Genomic DNA, 21,604 nt, shown 5'->3' with positions numbered 1-21,604 from the left:
TGAATCAATTGATTATTTTTGCAAACTATGATTTAGTAAAATCTATAATTTTCTTTAAAATATATGGATATGTAAATTAAGAGAAAAGATATTAATATGTCGTATTATATAGGGATATTGATATCTAATATCACGAAACTTTCAAAAAGTTGGGTTTTTTTTCCCACAAACTTTAAAATTGGCAAATAATATAACGAACTTTAACTCCGGTTTGTTTTTTCCCACGAATGAAAAATTCCCACAAATAATATTATGATACGGAATTTGTTTTCGTAATTTCTCGACAACAATTTTGAAAGCTACAAGTTTTTCAATCTTTATAGATAGTTTTTCTTGAAGCACACCCTCCAAAATTGTTCTTCAATCTATTAAAATAACATGAATTTTTTCATTCATGGGAAAAAACAAATCTGGGAAAGTTCGTGATATTATTTGTCAATTTTAAAGATCGTGGAAAAAACCTAATTTTTTAAAAGTTTCGTGATATTAGATGTCAATATCCCTATTATATAATATCCAATCTTCATAATACTTGTATATGAGTATTTATGGCAGTAAGGCATAATAATAGCAACTAGATCTCCTAAGCTAAGGTATATTAATATACACATATTATTACATACACATAACTAATTATCCAGCACTATATTTATGGAATTATTTTAATAAAGATAAATCATAAACAACTAATTTCTATAATTATGCAAATCAAAGTAATTATGACACAGCTAATTCTAGGATTATTATTTTTAAAAGAGGAAATTAGTGAATTACTAATATATAGTATAAATTAAAAGACTCTTGATATTTATTATATATGTACTATAAAATAATTAATTACATAAATGAGATTCTGCCGGGCTGGGCCGGTCCTAGGACTAGGTCGGGCTTCGAGCGGGCCTGGGCCCGAGCCGTCCTGGGTTTGTGAAAAGGCCCAATTGGAGCCCAATTAATATGCTCAGTCTAGCCCAAGCCCGCTCCATTTCATTGGTGGGCCGGGCCTGGGCCGGCCCATACCGGGCCTGGGCTGGACTGGGTCGGCTCGACCCATTTGACATCTCTAGGTAAAATTGGGGAGAGAATTAGAAAAACTGGATAGTAAATTAGAAGAAAATTTTCAATTTTTGGTATGAGACTAATTTTGGTCGATCGTCCAAAATGAAACACGAGTCTATTTTTTGTGGACGGATAGAGTATTTTATTTTCAAATTATAGGAATTAGTAATAAGAATTTACTATTTTTTCTGATTTAAATTACTGTTATTCCATAACTATTTCATACACTTCTCCCATTGTACAAAACTAGTCCGCTTATCGAATGTGTTTAAACAATATAATCTACTCTCTCCATCCCATAATAGATGTCACACTTTTCTTTTTAGTTTGTCCCACAAAAGATGTTACATTTCTTTTTTTAGAAAAAGCTCTATCTCACATTAATATAAATATACTCCCTCCGTCTCATTGAAGATGACCCACTTTCCTTTCTGGTTTGTCCCAACTAAGATGACTCATTACATAAAATGGAAACACATTTATCTCTACTTTAGTCTCTCTCTTACTTTACTCTCTCCTCTTAAACACAAAATAGAACTGCATAAAATCTCGTACCGCCCAAGAAATGGGTCATCTTCCTTGGGACGGAGGGAGTACTATTTTCTCTCTCCACCTAACACACAAAATAATATCATCTAAAATCCCGTGTCAATCCCTAAGTGTGTCATCTATTATGGGACGGAGAGAGTACTTTTTAAATAGAAATTGTTTATAAATTTAATTTTCTAATTGGTGAAAAACGGAGGTACATATCGTTGAAATAGGGAGGGAAAATAGTCCAGTTTGAGTGTGAATCATCCATCACATGTTGCCGAAAATGTGGGGCTGATTGTCTTCACTCATTAAAGAGAAGAACCTCTTTTTCAAACTTAAAAAGACTCTGATTGTGGGTGGATCTACCTTTACCACATCCCAATGATATTGTTTTTCATCAATTCGAAACAATTAAAAGATACACATTACAAAGTGGGGCAGTGCCTCGTTCAACATCAAAATAGTGCTAATAACATAAGAATCCTGGTTGTCACTGCTGTGCATACCGGCATCGCCCATAACCTGAAAAAAAACCCAACAAATTAAGAAAAAATTCCAAGTTAAATGAAAATATATTAATAGAAAGAAGGATGAAAAAAGAGTTACTCGGATCAGTGAAAGTGACAAGCGCAGTTCCCTTGAAATCACAATTCCAGTAGTTCCGTCCATGCATCTGGTAATAAGCATTCATCGCGTAAGAGGCGTGCGCGTGCACCTTCTCCGGAGCAAAACAATCCCCATTTTCTTGAATCTCTTTGCAATCAACACCGCCGCCTCCGCAGCAGAAGTCCAGCACACCCTTCATCACCTTCTCATCTGCATGCGGCTTTGCCACACACCACACCGACGGCCCCTTCGGCCTCCTCTCCCCCATCTCCAACTTCGAGCAGAACTCGCAGCTCAAATCCACATCGTATACCCTTGACCCGTCCGGGTTGAAAATCCCGAAATTCCTCTCACTCTCCCCGCCCTCCTTCTTGTTCTCGTTAAACAAAGCAAACAAGAAAATCTCAATTGTTTCACTAGGCTTCATCGGCGTCCCCTTATTCGACTGCGCCTTCTCCACCAATCTCGCGTTGTACGTCCTCGCATTCTCCGGCGTCGCGGCCGGGTCGCCCTTCGAAGGCCACCCGGACTCTGACACCACCAGCCTGATCGAGCGGTTGCCAAACCTACTACACCAAAAAAATCGGATAAGGACACTTTTTAATGCTATTAAGGACGCTAATTTGTGTGTCTAATTATATTATTAGAATCTCAATTTTAAAATTAGAGAATACAAATAGAAGCATCCTAAAAAAGCAAAAGAATAAGGTAATTAGCCATCAGTATGCTTTTTTATGTGTCGCTAAAAGATAAGTTTTTTGTAGTGACCCTAGCGAACCGATGGCATATCTGACTGCATCAATTTGGGCGTCGAGCATGTTGGTGTATGTGAAGCCGTTGTCTGTGACGACAGCGCCGGTGGAGGTGGTGGTGTTATTGCCGAGCAGCGCGTAATTTAGATCGATTGTTTTAGGATTGTCGCGGTAGGCGAAGTAAGGGTAGGCGTTCACCATGAACGGGGCGGCAGTGTCGGCGAGGAACGCGACGATGGAGGTCATCGTGGGGAGGAGGGTGGCGGCGAAGGTGGCGGAGGAGGGGGGGAAGGAGGTGGCGAGGACGGCCATGCTGTGAGGGGTGGTGACCTTGATTTTCCGGTCGAGGCCGCGGGAGAGGAGGGCGGAGTGGAGGTTTTGCATGGCTTTGAAGAGGGCGTTGGGGTCGAGGTTGTCGGTGGTGAGGTACTCGTTGCCGACGGCGATGGAGACGACGGAGGTGGCGGGGAGGAAGGGGGCCACGCGGGAGGAGAGCCAATCGGAGGCGGCGGAGGGGTGGGAGCTGAGGTTGGCCACTTGGGAATTCTCGACGGCGACGATGAGGTCTATGCTGGTGTTGGAGAAGGCGGAGAGGATTTCGGGGTTGGTGTCGTAGATTTTGACCTTGTTAATGACGGTGGATTGGAGGAGCTGCGCCACCTTCTTTGGCGGCGGTAGGTTGTTTCCCAGGGTGCCATAATTTATTCCCACGCCGGAGACTTGCGGCGGTTGGGTGAGGTGGAGGAACAGGAGTAGAGGGAGGAGCAAACGCATTGTAATTTTAGGCTATTGAATAGACTTGTTTGTGGTGTACAGCGCCACCGACTATATATAATACTTCCTCGTTCTATAGATAAATTTCTTACTCCTTCTGTCCCATAGAAATAGGCATTTGAAATCGGCATTTTAATGTGTAATTAATACTGAGGGAGAGAAAGAAAAAAAGAAAGAAAAATGGCAAAAATGGACAATATTTCACTGACGAGGGAGTAAATCATTACAATCAAATTTTATTTATACACTTACTACTAATTTCCCTCAATTTTCTTCACAAAATCAAACAAAATTTTTAAACTTGTGCCAAATGAAAACAACGTAGGGATTAATAATTTTAATATTACTCTACCCATTCCACATTATTTGAGATGTTTCAACAAGACCATTTCTTTTCGCAACGTATAGTAATAGATCTTTTATTTAACCAGATTATCGAGATTTAAGAAAGTTGTACTCGCTCCATCCCGGCTAAGATGACACATTCGTAAGCCGGCACGGGATTTTAGGAGAAATGGGTTAATGTATTTAATTGGAGAGAGGAAATATGAGTGGAAGTATTAAAATAGAAAGAGAAAGAAAGATGAATATTTTAATAAAGATGGGTAAAAATAGTTGAGTGTATTAATTGTAGAGAGAAAATTTCTGAAAAAAGAAATATGTCATCTTGGTTGGGACAAACTAAAAAGGAAAACGTGTCATCTTAAGCGGGACGGGGGGAGTATTTAATAAGTTACTATAAGGATGAAATAAAATTGGAAAGATAATAAAATAGGAAAAGAAAAACAGAGTAGAAAAAGTGAAAAAGCAGGTGACATTAAATATTTTTTCTAAAAAAAATGACTCAAATAACTTAAGACAACTACAAATAAAATACGACTTAAGTAACTTAAAACGAACGGAGAAGTATTTTTATAAATAGACTCCACGTTTAATTAATTCTTTCTACTAACATTGTATTACAATTGAATACATACATGAGCTTTTAAATATTTCAAATGTGTTTCTTCAAACGTCTATGGAGCATAAGTTACAGAAGCACTTAAGCAGAATACAGGTTTAATACTATAGAATAAGATTAAAAGTTACACAAGGTAGTACTCCACATATTAGAGCATCCTCTCAACACCGGATGTCCCGGCGGACTTCGAAGAGCCTTCGGGGCAGGGCGTGCGGGAAGTCCAGCATTGGGGCGACGGAGGCGGATACGGATGTCCCGTGCGGACGTCCGCCGCGACGTCCGCCATAGCTGCGACGCGCGGACTTCCCATTTTTTTATTTTTTTATTTCTATTTATTTTTTGTTTTTTTAAATCTATATATACGGCTCGTATTTTCCCCGTATTCGTGGTGAAATTTTAATTCCATAAATTGTTTAATTTGATGAATTTGTGAATTTTTTTTATTAAGGCTATGGAATGTCTGCCACTGTGCGGTGAGAAATCCTTATGACGTGGCAGTGCGGGAAAGACTATGGGAGGTTCTTATGACGTGGCAGGAGGTATTTTTGGTAAGTCCGCCGGAAAGGCTATGGGATGTCCGTCCTCACTGGGAATGCTCTTATATGAAGAATTGAGAGACAGACTTCCTCAATTCAGAAATGAGACAAGAACTTTTACGGCTGGATGCCAATCACAAAACATGCGTAATTATAGCATATGGCTATGGATTTCAATTCTTTTGACAAAATGACTACCCCTGTACACTAGGGTGGGTAAACGGTTCTCGGTTATTCGGTTAACCGAGAACCAAATCGAAACCGGTCGGTTATCGGTTAACCGATAACCGAAAATTATCGGTTTCGGTTCGGTACCGGTTTTCATTTAAAATATAATTCGGTTATCGGTTATAACCGATAACCGAAAAAAAAACCGAAAAAACCAAAAATATAAATAATAATATTAAATACTATAAAAATACTTAAATATCATAAATAAATTTGATATTGAAGTGGGACAATTAATCATCCCAGATATGAGAAATACGCCAAACTCCTTATTAAGAATTAAGAATGGCCCATAGTATTAAATAGCAGTGTTACATTAATTTAAATTTAGTCTATCAATATTTATAACAAGAAGTCTCTTATTCTGTTTCTTTAAAAATCAATGTTGGAATAGTAAGTGTCTCTCTTTAGCCTATTTATTTTTATTGTGTCTCTACATAACTTTCATTTTATTGTGATTGTATACATATTAAATTATTAATCTTTCATTTTTATAGCATTTCTTAAATTCTTAAACTATCTTTTGAAGTTTGAATATTTGAAAATTATATTATACAACAATAAATACTTATAAATGACAATAAGGAACTTAATGTAATTTCAACCACATATAACTTCATTTGCTAATTTCTACAATTTACATGCCTACATCAACTATCAACTAGAAACTTAAGATGAGAGTTAGAATAGGAGAAGCAAACGTGGAAATGGATTTGTCCCCCATCGGACATGAAACTAATGATAGAAGAAGAAATTGTTATAAATTATGATGAGTGATGGTTGCCTAAGCTTGAAAATTTTGTACCCCGGGTTATGTAATCCACCAACTAAAACCCCAATTAGTTTACATGTGATTATTTTGATTTTGATTTCGGTTTTATTTCAAGAACCGATTAACCGACCGGTTATAACCGAACTAACCGATTTTTTCGGTACCGGTTCCGGTTATTTTTTAGGTTCAATTTTTTTGTCGGTTAACCGACATGTCGGTTCGGTTAATAACCGAACCGACCGAATACCCAGGCCTACTGTACACAGTTTGAAAAAACATTGGGAGCTTCAATTCAGAAAACATTGGGTGCATGAGTGCATCAATTATTTCCCCTTTCGATATTCATAATTTTAGGGTTTTTGGCTTTTTAAACCAAAACCTTTCCCCAAATTCTGGTTTTTCCCATGAACTATGAGATTTGTTTTTAAAACCACGAACTTTCATTTCGTTAGGATTTTCCCAACCCGACCCGAATAGCATAATTCAAAATGTTAAAGTTGTGTTTTGTTTATTTAAAAGTTATCATTTGTTATGTAATAATTGTGACTGTATGTATTATTGTGCCAAATAGTATCCAAGTACTCAATTTAGTGACAAATAGGATTAAAATTAACATGTAGACAACCCGGGTTTCGTCGTTGACCCGTCAGGGGAAAACCCTAACGAAATGAAAGTTCGTGGTTTTAAAAACAAATCTCATAGTTCATGGGAAAAACCGGAATTCAGGGAAAGGTTTTGGTTTAAAAAGCCAAAAACCCCTAGATGAGATGATCATTCAGAAGTCATAACGAAATAAGATTACAAGTTCTCCAAAAAAAAAAAAAATTACATACAAATTTTAGATATAATAGAATTGTTAGATTTTTTCCTAGTTGATTTATAGCCCCAATTTGATTGGACACATGTTTTAAAAAGTGTAAGATGTACGTGTAAGAATTTAATAGAGGCGTGAGATCCACTAAACAAAATGAAAAAGAAAGTGAGGATTTAAATTGTGGACGTCCCTAAATAGCAAATTGAGATATTTTTTTGGGGATGGAGGGAGTAAAAGTAGGCCTGGCAATTTTTTATAAGATATAATAATCTGAGACGAATCTAGATAGAAATAATGGGTTTGGGTCTTTATCGAGTCGACTCAATAAGAATGCAATGATTTTGGGTTGGATTCGAGTTATACGATAATAAATAAAATTATTATTTTAATTATTTTTATCAATTAAAAATATTATATTTTAATTATATTATTTAGATTAAAATCACGATAAAATTTTAATCAGGTTATAACAAGTTTTAATATCATAATATCATACCCCATAAACGTCCCACAAGAGTATATATGTACTATTTTCTTTTAATTCGTTTCATAATAATATGCACTTAGAAAGTCTTTTATCTCTAATGAGGTAAGACTCATTCTCAACTAACAATACTTTAATTAGTTTTATCTTTCTATCTTTCATTACTTATCAATTGTGCATTAAAACTCATGTCCAACCAATAGTGCATACTTTTGTATAGGTGGGAGTATTACTATAAGATTTAGAAATGAGCAATATTTTGCTTAATATATTTGGGTTACATTGTAAATGTCCAAGTGTGAAGTACTCCCTCCGTTCCTTCATAATTGAGTCATTTTTTCATTTCGGGAAGTTCCCTCATAGTTGAGTCATTTCCATATATAGTAACTTTCTCTCTTACTTTACTCTCTCTTACTTATTCTCTCTACTTTATTCACTTTTTACTTTATTCTCTCTACATTTTTTCTTTTTCTTACTTTTTTATCTATTTATTTAACACACTCAACATTCATTTCTTAAACTCCGTGCCGAAAAGTTCCGCCTCAACTATGAGGGAATGGAGGGAGTATATGCCTATGCAGCAACTAAATAGTACTCTCTCCGTTCCATAGTAGTGGAGACATTTCTTTTCGGCACGGAGATTAAGAAAAAGTTGTGTTAGGTGAGTTAAGTAAATGAAGAATAAAGTAGGAAATGAAAAAAGTAGAGAGAATAAAGTAAGAGAGAGTAAAGTAAGTGGGAAGAAATGTGTTGACTTACCCCAACAAAGGAAATGACTCCACTACTATGGAACGTATCAAAATGGCAAAATGATTCAACTACTATGGAACGGAGGGAGTAGGAAAAAAAGAATGGAGAAGGAGAACTAGTGAAACATGCACCAATCTCAATCTTTGCCACTCAATCTCAATCTTATTGGTAACTCATCACACCACGGCTGTAAATTTCATAAAAACATTCACCATCAGTATACAACTTTACCAAACCCATTTCCTTTCCAATGAATTTGTTCACTGCATTTTCTTGTGACTCTGGATTTTAGAAAGTCCATCCTTATAATCCCTCCGGGCCTCCAACAGAATCATATGTTGCAACATCTGAGCCCAATTATCAATAGGCCCAGGCAAACACCAATGCACGCAGTCATTATACAAAGTCACATTCTGATTGGGCCAATGCCCATACTTACTCGGGTGCCCATCCGGCCGCATCACCATCGCCTGCGTCGTATCCATCAATCGCCACCTCTTCTTCCCCAATTTCTCCACACCTCTAAATTCCTCCAATTCAATCATGTACAGATCCAAATCCAACCCCTCCAGAATCGCCTCATCCCTCCGGAACGGCCGCCGCCGCACGCAGTCGCCGCCCTCGTTCCACAGCCCGCCCTCGAAGTGCGACGGCGCGAACGTGCGGAGGATCGCCGCGCCGCCGAAGCTGCGGCGCCCGCTCACGGCTCTGATCGCCGTCCTGATGGCGCGGCGGTAGGCGTGGGATACGGGGAGATCGGTGGCGTTGGGGATCTGGCAGAAGTGGCAGCCGGCGACGCGGCGGTTCTCGTAGTAGACGGCGGGGCGGGTGAACCAGTGGCCGGCGTTGATGATGAGGTAGTCGACCGAGTCGATGTGACTCGTCCATGACTCGTCGAACTCGTCGAGGTGGAGGTTGAAGAGGCCGGTGTGGGTCGGGCCGTCCGGGTCACGCTCTTCGGATCTTACTAAAAATGGACTCCGGAAATATTCGAGGGTAAAATTGTAATTTGGGTACTTCCACCGTTTGAATTGCTCGTCGGATGTTGGGGAGTCGTCGATTGGGTATTCTACCTGTTAAAATAAAAATATAGAGACTAAATCGTAAATTAACGTAAAATCATTTTTAATATTTTTAATTTGAAATATTTTAATACATGTTAATATTAAAATTTGACTATACACTGTAGTTTCTATTTTACATGTGTCTCATCTCTAAAAAACAAAAGAACGCAAAAATCTTGCTCTAAGCTAATAACTAAAATCTATCCGTGCATTGGCTTATGCTCATAACTAAAAATTGAACAAATTGTATGAAAAACCACCTAACTTAGGAACAATTAAAACACATGTGAAGCACATGCACACTTAAGCTTTTATTAAGCCATTAAAATTTAGGGTATATTATCAAAAACTTTATCAAAATTTGGCCATTTTTGTAATTTAAAAATGACCAATTATATCATAAAATTTATAAATTTCTTAGTTGTCCTATAATCTCACATTTGAGAGAAATTATGTATGATTTGCCAAACGGAAATATTATGTAAACAAAACGTTTGACTACTAAAACAACGTCATTTAATGCATAAGTCAATTACGTTTTTAAATTTTATACATATATGCACTAAGTCAATAAATTTAGACACATAGTCCACCGGAAATTTTCAGCATGTGGTAATTAATGAAATTTTAAAGTTATAATATACTCCCTCCGTCTCACTCACTTAAGATGACACGTTTTCCTTTTTAATTTGTGCCAACTAAGATGACATATTTCCTTTTCTGGAAACTTTCTCTTTCCAATTAATGCACTCAACCATTTTTTCTCACTCCTATTAAAAATATTCATCTTTCTTTCTCTCTCTGTTTTATTACTTACACCTACCTTTTCTCCCTTCAATTAAATACATTAATTAATAACTCCTAAAATCTCGTGCCAACTAAGAAATGTGTCATCTCAGTCGAGACGAAGAAAGTAATTAATTATTTTTAAAAGTTATGGAATTTTCAAAAAGTTGACCAAACCTAATTGCTAGTTTTGGCCTTTTGCCCTATAATTTAATTTGGAACTCAATCTAAAAAACTTTGTATCTATGATAAAAGGGTTTATCATTATTGCAAATATATATATGATATTCGGCCAGATCACTATATTTTGGCTGAGTATAGTATTCTCTCTCAAAATTTATGTTAATGTGCATAGCTTATAATAGTATATAAATTGAATTAGTTTACTAACCAAAAGTCATTATAGAATTCTTAAATTATTAGGACTCGTTTGATCAAAAAGATGGGATATGACTATATGTAAAATAAGATAAGAAATACGGGTTTCATGTCAAGATATGCAAAGATATGATTTTTTTTTTCGTTGTTGTTTGATACAACATAAATTATCTAAATTTGTATAATATATTAAATAACATGGTTTAACTTGACAAATTGGTGGGTTACATAAACATGGTTAAAGTTATAAGTTTGGTAAGATTGGGGAGAGTCCTTGTCTTATATTGGACTTTGAGTTAAGCTTAATTATGATATCAAACAATTAAAAATATTCATATATAATTCTCTATCTTGATATTACTAACTTATTAAAGACGCCCTAGGTCACCGACCAACCTACAACTTTTCAAACAAAGACGACAAGCTTATCCATTTCAATGAGAGAGAACGTTCGAGTAACTAATAGTGTATCAATAGTAGTAGTATATTATGAATTCAATGAAAGTTGGCTAGAAATAGATATAATGTGAGTAAGAACCAATATTACAAATGAATGCCGTGGGGCTGTGCAATAGCTTTCATACTCGGTGGAAACTAGAAATATATATTATGCAAAAAAAGTTAAGAGTGCTGAAGGCAATTATGGTTTCTACATCTATCATCTTGCAACTGTCGAGATGCTCACGTTTTCATATCAATATTGGATTCCATTTGTTTTGTCATGACTCGTTTTCTCCCTCTATTTTTCAAAAATAAACTACATACACTGATGACAAAGTGATAGAAACAAGCGATATATAGTACTCCCTCCGTCCCGGCTAAGATGACACATTGCTTAGCCGGCACGAGATTTTAGGAGGCATTGGTTAAAGTGTTTAATTGGAGAGAGAGAAAGTGAGTATAAGTATTAAAGTAGAAAGATAAAGAAAAATGAATATATTAATAGGAGTGAGAAAAAGTCGTTGAGTGTATTAATTGGAGAGAGAAAGTTACCAAAAAAGAAAGTGTGTCATTTTAGTTGGGACAAACTGAAAAGAAAAACGTGTCATCTTAAGCGGGACGGAGGAAGTACTTAATAGAGACTTGGTATTTCTAAGAAAGCTAATTCAGATAATAGACTCAAATGTAGTCAAGTGGTTAGACACAGAATTAATTGCTAAGTGACTATATTAATAAAGAAATTGTATAAGGGTCTATTTCTTTGACTAGTAAGCAATATTATAAAGTTGCATTCTTCAAATAATAAGCTGAAAATTTAATCAAACAAATCCAGGCTGTACTAAATTTTCATTAATCAATAATTCACCTTCGTGGTGGTTCCCAAGATTTGAAGGGAAGTATCAATTAATATTCATAATAAAAGGGGAAAAAGACAATGATGATATGATTCAGCACATTTTATAAAGATAATAATAATATATATTGAGCAGACTTTGCTTTAGATGGAAGACAAGAACAAGCTATCCATGCATGGCACACTTTATTATCATTTTTTCTGGTCAAGAATAATACCCATGTTTTATTATCTTCTTATCTAATACTGCTTGCATATCCACTTCAATAATTCAAATTTCTCTTCACTCGAAAAATAAAATACTATGTCAAGTTGACTCATAATATCTGCCACAATTTACCTAAACCTCCAAAAAAAATTGAAGCTGCCCCTTTTTGTTTGAACTTTGAAAAACTGGCCAGCTTAGGTAAACTACTCTTTTCTTGATTTGAAATTTTAATAAACAATTATTATAACTACATAGTCTGCACTTTTATTGGGTAGTGCAGATAGTGTAGTTATATAACGGTCTATGTTTTGGTTTTGCGTGTGACGCGCATAAACAAACCAAAACATGGACATTTATTTTTTATAAAAAAATAAGAAAAAGAAGGAAAAAAGAAGTGACCTTGGACAAGAGGCATATCATGGACTGCATTTGATTCCTCCCGACAGAATCTCCAACGAAGGCCATGGACTTATCCCGAAGCGTATTGAGGAAGTGAGAGGGGTTGAAAGCGGGTAAATCGCAGCCGTCGGGTTTCCACTTCAACTTGATGAAGTCGGAGTCGGGTCGCCCGTATTTCATGCAGTTCTGGTGCTCATGGATGGCCCAGCAAGTGTTGTTGGTGTAATACGGGGCATCGGGATCCGGAACCCATTCGCCTGTGAAGATATTGCATCCGTCTTGGCTCGTATCGTCAGCTGCATTGTAGAAATAGGTGGATACGGAAGAGGAGCTTTTTGGCTGCAACACCGGATAGATTATGGTGGCGGTGATTAGCGCTATGGATAAAAGTATGGCTATATTGATTATACCTTTATTTACAGGTAGCTCCATTGATTTGGAAATTGTGGACCTAAGACTGGGGTGAAGAGATTGGAATTCAAGTATGGAGTGGTCAGTGGAGTAATATATTTTGAATGACTTTTGGGCCTCTGTAACTTGTGTTTGTGCATTTGTTTAAGTAGTACTCCCTAGTCCCTCCGTCCCAAGGAAGATGACCCCTTTCTTGGACGGCACAAGATTTTATGCAACTTTATTTTGTGTGTTAAATGGAGAGAGTAAAGTAAGAGATAGGATAAAGTAGAGATAAAGGGGTTTCCATTTTAAGTAATGGATCATCTTAGTTGGGACAAACCAAAAAGAAAAGTGAGTCATCTTTAATGGGACAGAGGGAGTAGTATTAATTTGGAAGATCGCAATCACTACTACTTCACCTTTAATCATTTTTAATTAAGATTTATCTTTTCATTTCTAATCAATACTCCTTCCGTCCCAATATAATCCCAATATAAGTGAAGAGTTTCTTGCAAGATATGGTTTGCTAAACAAATAGGAGACACTTAAAACAAATACCTTATCTGAAATCATCAAACTCAATAAAAGTAGAAAAAATTAATTACAAAAATATATGAATGTTAAAGACCCCGTTTAGTTATTCTAAAACAACCCTTTTAGTTATCCCTATTATTCATTACTTGTCATTAACAAGTCAAGAAGTCTTGAAAAATTAGAATTGAAGAAGATGAGAACATAAAAACTAAAAATCAGACCAGACATTTATTCTCCGTTATAGTTGCAGCTCTTTCTTGTGTTATTTCCCATTTCTCCTATATATCAATATTATTCTCCGTAATGGTGTGAAGAAATTACACTATACCTTACCATAAATCAAGATTATTGCAAGTTATAGTAAAACTTAACAAAACAGTAATGAAACTCTCATGCTCGTCCAGTTACTTTCTCGATTTAAAAAAAAAAGTAAAATTTCATTTGTCTGCAACTTCCCTCCTTAACAATTCCTGCAAAAATCACTCCAAGCATCAATGGGTCCAGGCAAACACCAATGCACGCAGTCATTCGGCATTACCAATTTCGCCCCCCCATCCGGCCTCAACAACATAGGCTTGGTGGTATCAAAAAGAACAAACCTCCTCCCTCTATTCTGTGTCCTAGCAATTCCCAGCTCCTCCAACTGTATCGTGTAAAACTCCAACGCTTTCTCATCCAGCGATGTCTCGTTCCTCGTAAACGGCCTCGTCCGCAGGCAATTCCTGCCCTTATCCCACGCGCCGCCCTCAGAATGCGACGGCGCGAATGTCCGCACGAACGTTACTCCGTTATAGCCTGCAGCGCCATTGATGGCGCGAAATGCTGTCCGGAAGGCCCAGCGGTAGGCGAAGGCCGGCGTGAGGTGGGTGATGTTGGAGTCGGGCTCCGGGCAGTAGAGGCAGCCGTGGTAGGGGGTGGAAGTAGCTCGGGCGGAAGAATCAGGGGCCCGCGGAGATTATGACGTAGTGGAAGTGCGCGATTTGGTTGGACCAGGTGTCGTCGAACTCGTCGAGGTATAAATCGAAAGGACGGCTGAGGGAGGGGTCTAGGATTCCGGTCTTCACCAGAAACGGCGTCCAGAAAATGGAAATATTGAAGTCGTGCTCTTTGTAGGAAGGGGATCCTCTGCTGTGCTAAATTCTGTTAGACACACCAAATAAAATAATCAAATAAAAAATTTAAAATAATTTGAATATTGATGCATTATTTTAATGTTGTATTAGACACTGCAGGGAGGATCTGGATCCGCTCTTTGTATCGGTACCATATTTGTTTCCCTCTATTGGATGGGCCACCTAAAATATCCAAATATCATAATCTTAGTTGAATATTTATGAACTCTAATCGAAATACTATACACTAAGGTCGTGTTCGGTTTCCAAAATAAAATAATACTATCTCCATTCCATAGTAATAGAGTCATTTTGCCATTTCGGTACGTTTCATAGTAATAGAGTAATTTCCATTTTTAGTAAAAGTCAACACATTTTTCCACACCTACTTTACTCCCTCTTACTTTTATTCTCTCTTCATCTCTCTATCATTTTCATTTTCCACTTTATTTACCCTTTACTTAACTCACCTAACACAATTTTTCTTAATCTCCGTGCCGAAAAAAACGTCTCCATTACTATGGAACGAAGGGAGTACAGGATAGAATCTAGGATTGAGTTGTAATATTATTTTAATCATAGGGGGTTAGCTATGACTAATTATCTCATGATTATCCATCTAGAATTGAGTTGTGAGGTTGAATCTCATGAACCAAAAACACTACAAATTTAATCCCGGATACAATCTTGCAAACCGAATACGCCCTAATTGTCATATATAGTGATGGATTATCATAAAAGCTAGTATTAATTGTTCATATTTACTTTGCATTTACTCCCTAAACAACTAATTCGCATGTACAAATTGTTCGCATGTTACAATTGATCGTATATATAAGATCCATTTAATACTTGTTTAATAAGTATGTACGTAGATTAGCATCCGTTGGATATGCTACCGATACTTATGGCATTTGATAATAAATACTTTGCCTCTGCATAAGTGGGATATTTCTATACTGATACAAAAATTTAGGTAATGATGTTTAGTGAATAAAATTGTAGTACTTAATTGATATTTAATTGATAAAATATGAGAGCTAAAAGAGTATAAAAGATAAAAAGAATAGAATAAAATAAAAAAGATAATAAAATATATGAGATAAAAGAATAAAATAAAAAAGGCTAGAGAGTTAATTAAGTATTAAAAAAGAAAATGTATCAGACTTAGGCACGTATTACGGTATTAGTATACATTTGAAGGTATTTTCAAAAGTGCAGTGAATGTACATTTATGATTTATCTACATATATACACATCTACTCATTCGCTAAGTCAGCAAAATAACTAAGGATTGTTAATTGAATGCTAACGGACTTGTTGTTTATATTTATTATAATATGATAATAAATTATTGTTAAAATGACAACACCTCTTAAACACCTCTTAAAGTGACACCGTGTATCCAGTAATATTATAAACGCTGCACAGCAATAGTATAAACGCTAGACAATAATCGATTGCTGTTTAGCGTATAGGATATTGCTGACCGAGAAAAATTATTGTATAGTGTATTGGATATTGTTGGCCGAGAAAATTTATCCTTGAGCACTTTTTATGATTGGCACATGGCAGCTGATTATTCGTCCACGTGTACAAACGATTAGCTAGAAATGTTGGTATGATGTTATTTTAAGTGGTGTTGTCATTTTAACGCACCCCTATGATAGTATATATAAGCGTGTGTAGGTTTGTGAATCAGAATGCCTAATTCTTGTTAAAAAAAAAACATTCCAGATTATTCTCAAAATATAAATTAGTTACTAATTTATACTGAGTTTGTGCTTTATCAGGAAATTTTTTAATGAAAGTTAAAACTTTAATTAAGTAATTGAAATGCTAATATAATACTACAATGTTTGAATTATTTAAGGATATTTAAGTAGATGCATGTGAGAGAAGATTCTGGTCTGGTTAGTTGGGGAGTAATCATAACAAGGCAATATCAATCAATCAATGTATAGGTTTAAATTTGCTTTTATAATCCGTCGATTTCATAGATGAATGAATGTAGGAAATAAAGCTCCACACCATTTGTGATCTCAAACATTCCAACTTTTTCTGAAGTGGGGCCATCATATACATAAAAACTAGGACCCCCACCCAACAAATCCCAACCAAATTTTGAACCCAATAATTTTCTCAATCTTAATTAAATCACTTGTAGAAAATCAGGGAAAACAAGCTAATCAGTGAAAAATACTCATCATTTCATTTCTATGAATAATTAATTTTTTATCTAAAGATTGTAAACAATAGTAATATCCCTTCTCCACGCATATAATCATCTGAGTTTAAACTTTTCTTTTTAAAACGAAAATGATAAAATGATAAAAGAGTAGATTTCTTTTAAAAGAACAAGCACACAAAATACCAAAAAAAACAGCCGAACTTAGTCACCAAACAACACAGTTGGTAATTACTGAAACTAAACGTCTCGAATTCATGTCAATTCAATTTACGTACATTTATCTATTTTTTTTTTTTAAAAAAAAAGAGAAAGGGGAAGAGTTACCTTGGACAAGAGGCAAAGCAAGGACTGCATTTGGTTTCTAGCAACGGAATCACCGACAAAGGCTAACGATTTCCCCCTACCAATTCGAGAAATCGATCCGGTTGGAAGAGGGGAAGCTCACAGGCGTCGGGTTTCCACCTCCATTTGAGGTAGCCGGTGTCGGGGCGGCCGAATCTCATACAATTTTGATGCTCCTGAATCAAGTCACACGTTTCATTGGTGTAGTAAGGGCCGTCCGGATTGGGCACCCATTCGCCCGAAAACAAGTCGCATTGGTGCGATTCGGCGTGCACGTGTGAAGGGAAAGCGTGGTGGGAGGAGGAGGAGGAAGAGGAAGAGGATTCTCCGGTGAAGGAAAGGTATAAAGGGACTGTGAGGAGAAGTGCTAGGGCTACGACTGGACCGGCCTTTCTTGTTTTTTTCCGCGTTTGTGATTTTCCTAAGGGAATCATCTTTATCTTTATGTGTACAATTTTAAGAATGCCAGAAACTTAGTTTCTCGTATTTAACTCATTTCTGTGGATGTGGTGTGTGAGAGACAGATAGTTTCTAAGTGATACAACTGGCAAGTGTAATAGCAGCACTTCTTTATAGCACGGAGACTAAAAATAGTGTGTTAGATGGGTAACGAATAAAGTATTCCTTAGTTCTTCCCTCTCCGCCTAAGCGAGACGTTTCTATTTTGACATAAGAATTTAAATAGTGGTGTTTATGCTTAGTTGAGGATTTATAGATATGTATAGTTGGATAGAATTTTGTTGTAGCATGTTGCTAATTATGCAATCCTTCCGTCCCACGTTATTTGAGGCGTTTTTTTTTAACACAGAATTTAAGAAAGTTGTGATTAGTGAGTTAAATAAAGTAAATGAGTAAATAAAGTAATAGAGAGAAGAGAGAGTAAAGTAAAAGAAAGAATAGAGTAGGTGTGATTAGATGTTTTATTTTTAGCCAAAAAGGGGAATGATTCAAGTAACTTAGGACAACCAAAAATGAAATACGACTTATGTAACTTGGGGCAGAATGAGTAATAGTATGTATCTGTTTTTATGTTTCAAAAAAAAATTTACAAGTGGAAAATAAGGTTCGTAATAAGAGGTTGAGCGTATCAAAATGTGGCACCAATTATTGGTTTAATAAATTAAGTAAGGGGTGTTACAAGGGGCATATCCTGCAATATTCATTAGTAGGCATTTTAGATGGATTTATAGATTGCATGATAATAATAGGTGGATTGTAGTGTAGATTGTTGATGCACTATTTATTAGCATTAAAAATACCTGCAAGTTTACAAGGTAGATCTAGTATAACTAAAGGTCAGTACCGGGATATCGAACACAGGGAATAAAATTGCAACTGACTATTATATATTAAATGTCATATACTCCCTCCGTCCGCCATTAGGAGTCACATTCCTTGGCAGCACGGGTTTTAAGAAATATTTAAGAAATGTGGGTGGAAAAAAGTTAGTGGAATAGAGGTCCCCACTTGTATATATTAGTTTTAAATGAATTGTGAGTGAAATGAGTTAGGTGAAGGTGAGACCCTATTACCATTTATGGTAAAAGTGAACCAGGACTTCTGTAACATCTCGGAATTTAGAACCCAAATTTTAGAGCCCTAGAATTTATTAGTGATGACGTGGAGTCGTGAATGCATTTATTGCATGTGATGCTATGGCCGAGTTGAGTCTAGGGTTTGCGTTGAAAGTTTGAAAAGTCAAACTTATTGATTTTAGGATGTGGCATGTGATTTATTAAATTATGGGAATTATGTGGTAAATTAATTGTTTAAGGGTGAGTGAGAATATTAGAGAAAATTTCCATAAATACTTGTCACCCTAATTCATGAGATTTTCGACCCCTTGAATTTTTGAAGAAGAAATTCTATTTTTTTTTCCGTATTTAATTTAATTCTTGGGATATTTATCCAAATTAAATCCAAGACCCAATTATTCCTTATCTCTAGAGAAAATCGAAAACCCCCTTTTATTTATTAGTGATTTTCGAAAATCACTATATTTGGGAAGGAAAGAATTATTTTATTTTATTTGACTCCTTACTTGATTTCCTTCCATACCTAGAATTTAATTATTCTACCAAATCTTTCCATACTTCAAGAGATCTTGCCTTACCTTATTCTAGGCAATATTTAAAAATCCATGCCTTATTTGAATAGGCATAGGGATGCCACTTTATACTCCAAGATTGGGAGAATTCTTATTTTTATTTTGTTCCGTGATATTTTATTCTACTTCGTAAAATATACCAAAACAAAATCATGGCTAATTGGAGAGCCTAATTTTCGAAACCTATGGGATTTGCCCTAGGATCTATCTTTGTTAATTCTTCTTCCCTACTTCACAATATTATTTTATTAATTGTGGAGAATAGAATCTTACCAAATATTCTAAAGATCTCATTGGACTCTATAAATAAGAACGCCAATATTTTGTCATCCTATGAGAAGAATTTAGAGTTTGAACGCCAAGATTCTTGAAGAACCAAGTCTCTACTTTGTTTCTACCGATTGTTTTTCTCTAAAAAGGTATTTTGTTTATGAGTTCTTCTTATTCTTCTTCTACTTCTTCTTTTTCTTCTTTCTAACCGATTAATCGGTCTTCTTGAACCCTCATGCATCTTGGTTGAGTGAAAGTGGAATAAAAGGGATGTGGGAATATGTTCATGTGTGTGTGTGTGGCGTGTGTGTGTACGACGTGTGTGTGTGTGTGTAGTGTGTGTTAGATGGCTAAATAATCTTGTGTGATAAACATGATCTTGATTAATTAGTAATGATAAGATAAATCGATGGGAAGTGGGAAAAGTAATGAGACATGCATGAGTAAGAGTAGTACCGAACCTAATTTGTGATATGTGCCTATGTGATTAAAAGGTGAACCTTTGGTTGCGAAGCCGGATAACGGAAAAGCGAAACTACTTGAAAACTAAGCAATCGAGGTGGGCTTTACTCTTAAAACTCTCTTTTATTTTGTCAAAAGTATGAATTGGTGTTATAAGGGTGGTTTAACTGTTATGCCATGCCTATGTTTGTTTTAATGTGATATTGGATATGCTTATACGAATTCGGGTCTGAGTATGGGCCGCAAGCCCTACCAGGCTGTGTACACGATGGGATCGGGAGCCGTCCTTGCTAGTCGGCCGGTCTCGTGGGCGAAAAGTGTGGCCACACTTTCGTCGCACCATGGAATGTTTGTGATTGTTATTTTGTTGAGGAAAACGGGGAGTTATTTTGATTGGCCAGTCTATGAAAATATATTTTGTGATACTCGTGATATTTCTCTTATAACTGCTTAAAACTCGAGTTCACTTGGTAAGAGTGGCATAACTTATAAAATGTTTTGGCAATGAGCTCACTGAGTATTTCAAAATACTCAGCCCTGCATATGTTTTCCTTATGTGCAGGTTGAACGATGGCGAGTGGTGGCGGGTGTTGAGCTTGTTAATTAATTAAGATGGTGGTTATGAACTTCAAGCATAGTTGTGTCTTCATACATAGCTATTCTTTCTCTTGGTCGTCTTCCGCTGAATCTTGATACACTTTAGAATTTCTTTTGGAATAATTGCATCTTGCCTTCGGTTTGAGGCCTTAGCCTTTTTCTTGTGATTTCGTCTTGGATATTATGTCGTACTCTTGAGATTTGATCGTTATTTAAGAGACCTCTTTCTCTTTCTCATTTAAGCTTCTAGGTTAAGTTATTGCTTTAAATACTCTGATAATTCTTTCAATTCTTTTGGTCAATACTCTTTAAATGAAACCCTAGCATATGTTTACTTATTTGGAGTCCGTTTGGGTAGCAGCCGCCGCATTTATTGTACCCTAGGAGGGCGGGCTGTTACAACTTCTATTCGCGGACGGACTAAAATGGAAAAATGGGACTCCTATTCACGGACGGAGGGAGTACTATTTAGAGAAACGAAGTTTTGGGTTTGGTTTTATAAACTAGACATAAATAAATAAACAAATAATAGAAAATATAAAAACAAAATAATATAAATCAAGCTAAAGAATATAGAGTTTTAGGATCCAACTACTATGACCTAGTGATAACACAGAATCTTTACATTTATGTGTCTCTAGGATTATTAGGAAATTCACGATTTTAGAATAAGGCCCCTCTCGAGTGCACCTATCCAGTAGATTAGACATTAACTATCAAAGTCTCCTTCCAATAGATTAGATTTTAACTCCTTAAGTTCATAAGACTCAAGCCCTCACAAAGGATCCCCTCTCTCGAGTGCAGATATACATATGTGTTGTACTCGTTCCTTTTACCACGTAAAACTAGCTATCTCTCGATTAATCTAGTTAAACGGACATAATTCTAAAGTTGTCCAGACAAAAACAGTAAAAACACAAAAGAACAAGCAAAACAATCATAAAAGATAGGAAAATGTTCAATGCTACAAATCAAAACATGTTCATAATAGTCCTCACCAAGAAATCTACAAAGGATGTTATGTAGTAAAAAGAATAATAAAAAATTACTAGACATGAAAGAAATTGATAAAACCAAGGTTGAATCTTCAATCTTTAGTCTTTTCTTGAAGGTGTAGTGAGGGAGAAGGATTGGATTAGGCTCTGAGATGAATGCTATGAATTAGGTTATGGGTATTTATAGGCTAGAAAAATGTTTAGA

General features: G+C 36.0%; 2 protein-coding genes and 1 pseudogene across 3 annotated transcripts; all 3 read right to left on the bottom strand.

The window, feature by feature from the left end:
• Positions 1-1,940: 1,940 nt before the first annotated feature.
• LOC125224258 (glucan endo-1,3-beta-D-glucosidase-like) lies at positions 1,941-3,727 on the bottom strand. Of its 2 annotated transcripts, none has more exons than XM_048127632.1 (3): positions 2,965-3,727; positions 2,197-2,765; positions 1,941-2,112 (listed from the first exon to the last, which is right to left on the bottom strand). In XM_048127632.1, exons 1-3 carry the CDS (start codon positions 3,720-3,722, stop codon positions 2,081-2,083), a joined length of 1,359 nt encoding a protein of 452 aa, XP_047983589.1. In that variant the 5' UTR covers positions 3,723-3,727; the 3' UTR covers positions 1,941-2,080. The 2 variants fall into 2 exon arrangements, with proteins under 2 accessions (XP_047983589.1, XP_047983590.1); XM_048127633.1 differs by having other exon boundaries at positions 2,197-2,762.
• Positions 3,728-8,355: 4,628 nt separating this feature from the next.
• Positions 8,356-12,912, bottom strand: LOC125218389 (protein trichome birefringence-like 19). The gene is made up of 2 exons (XM_048120046.1): positions 12,397-12,912; positions 8,356-9,340 (listed from the first exon to the last, which is right to left on the bottom strand). Exons 1-2 carry the CDS (start codon positions 12,826-12,828, stop codon positions 8,528-8,530), a joined length of 1,245 nt encoding a protein of 414 aa, XP_047976003.1. The 5' UTR covers positions 12,829-12,912; the 3' UTR covers positions 8,356-8,527.
• A 683-nt stretch (positions 12,913-13,595) lies between these two features.
• Positions 13,596-14,456, bottom strand: LOC125220058 (annotated as a pseudogene).
• Positions 14,457-21,604: the final 7,148 nt, after the last annotated feature.

The sequence above is a fragment of the Salvia hispanica genome, chromosome 4, assembly GCF_023119035.1.
Source record: "Salvia hispanica cultivar TCC Black 2014 chromosome 4, UniMelb_Shisp_WGS_1.0, whole genome shotgun sequence".
Taxonomy (NCBI): domain Eukaryota; kingdom Viridiplantae; phylum Streptophyta; class Magnoliopsida; order Lamiales; family Lamiaceae; genus Salvia; species Salvia hispanica.
This window is presented reverse-complemented; position numbering and strand designations above follow the sequence as displayed.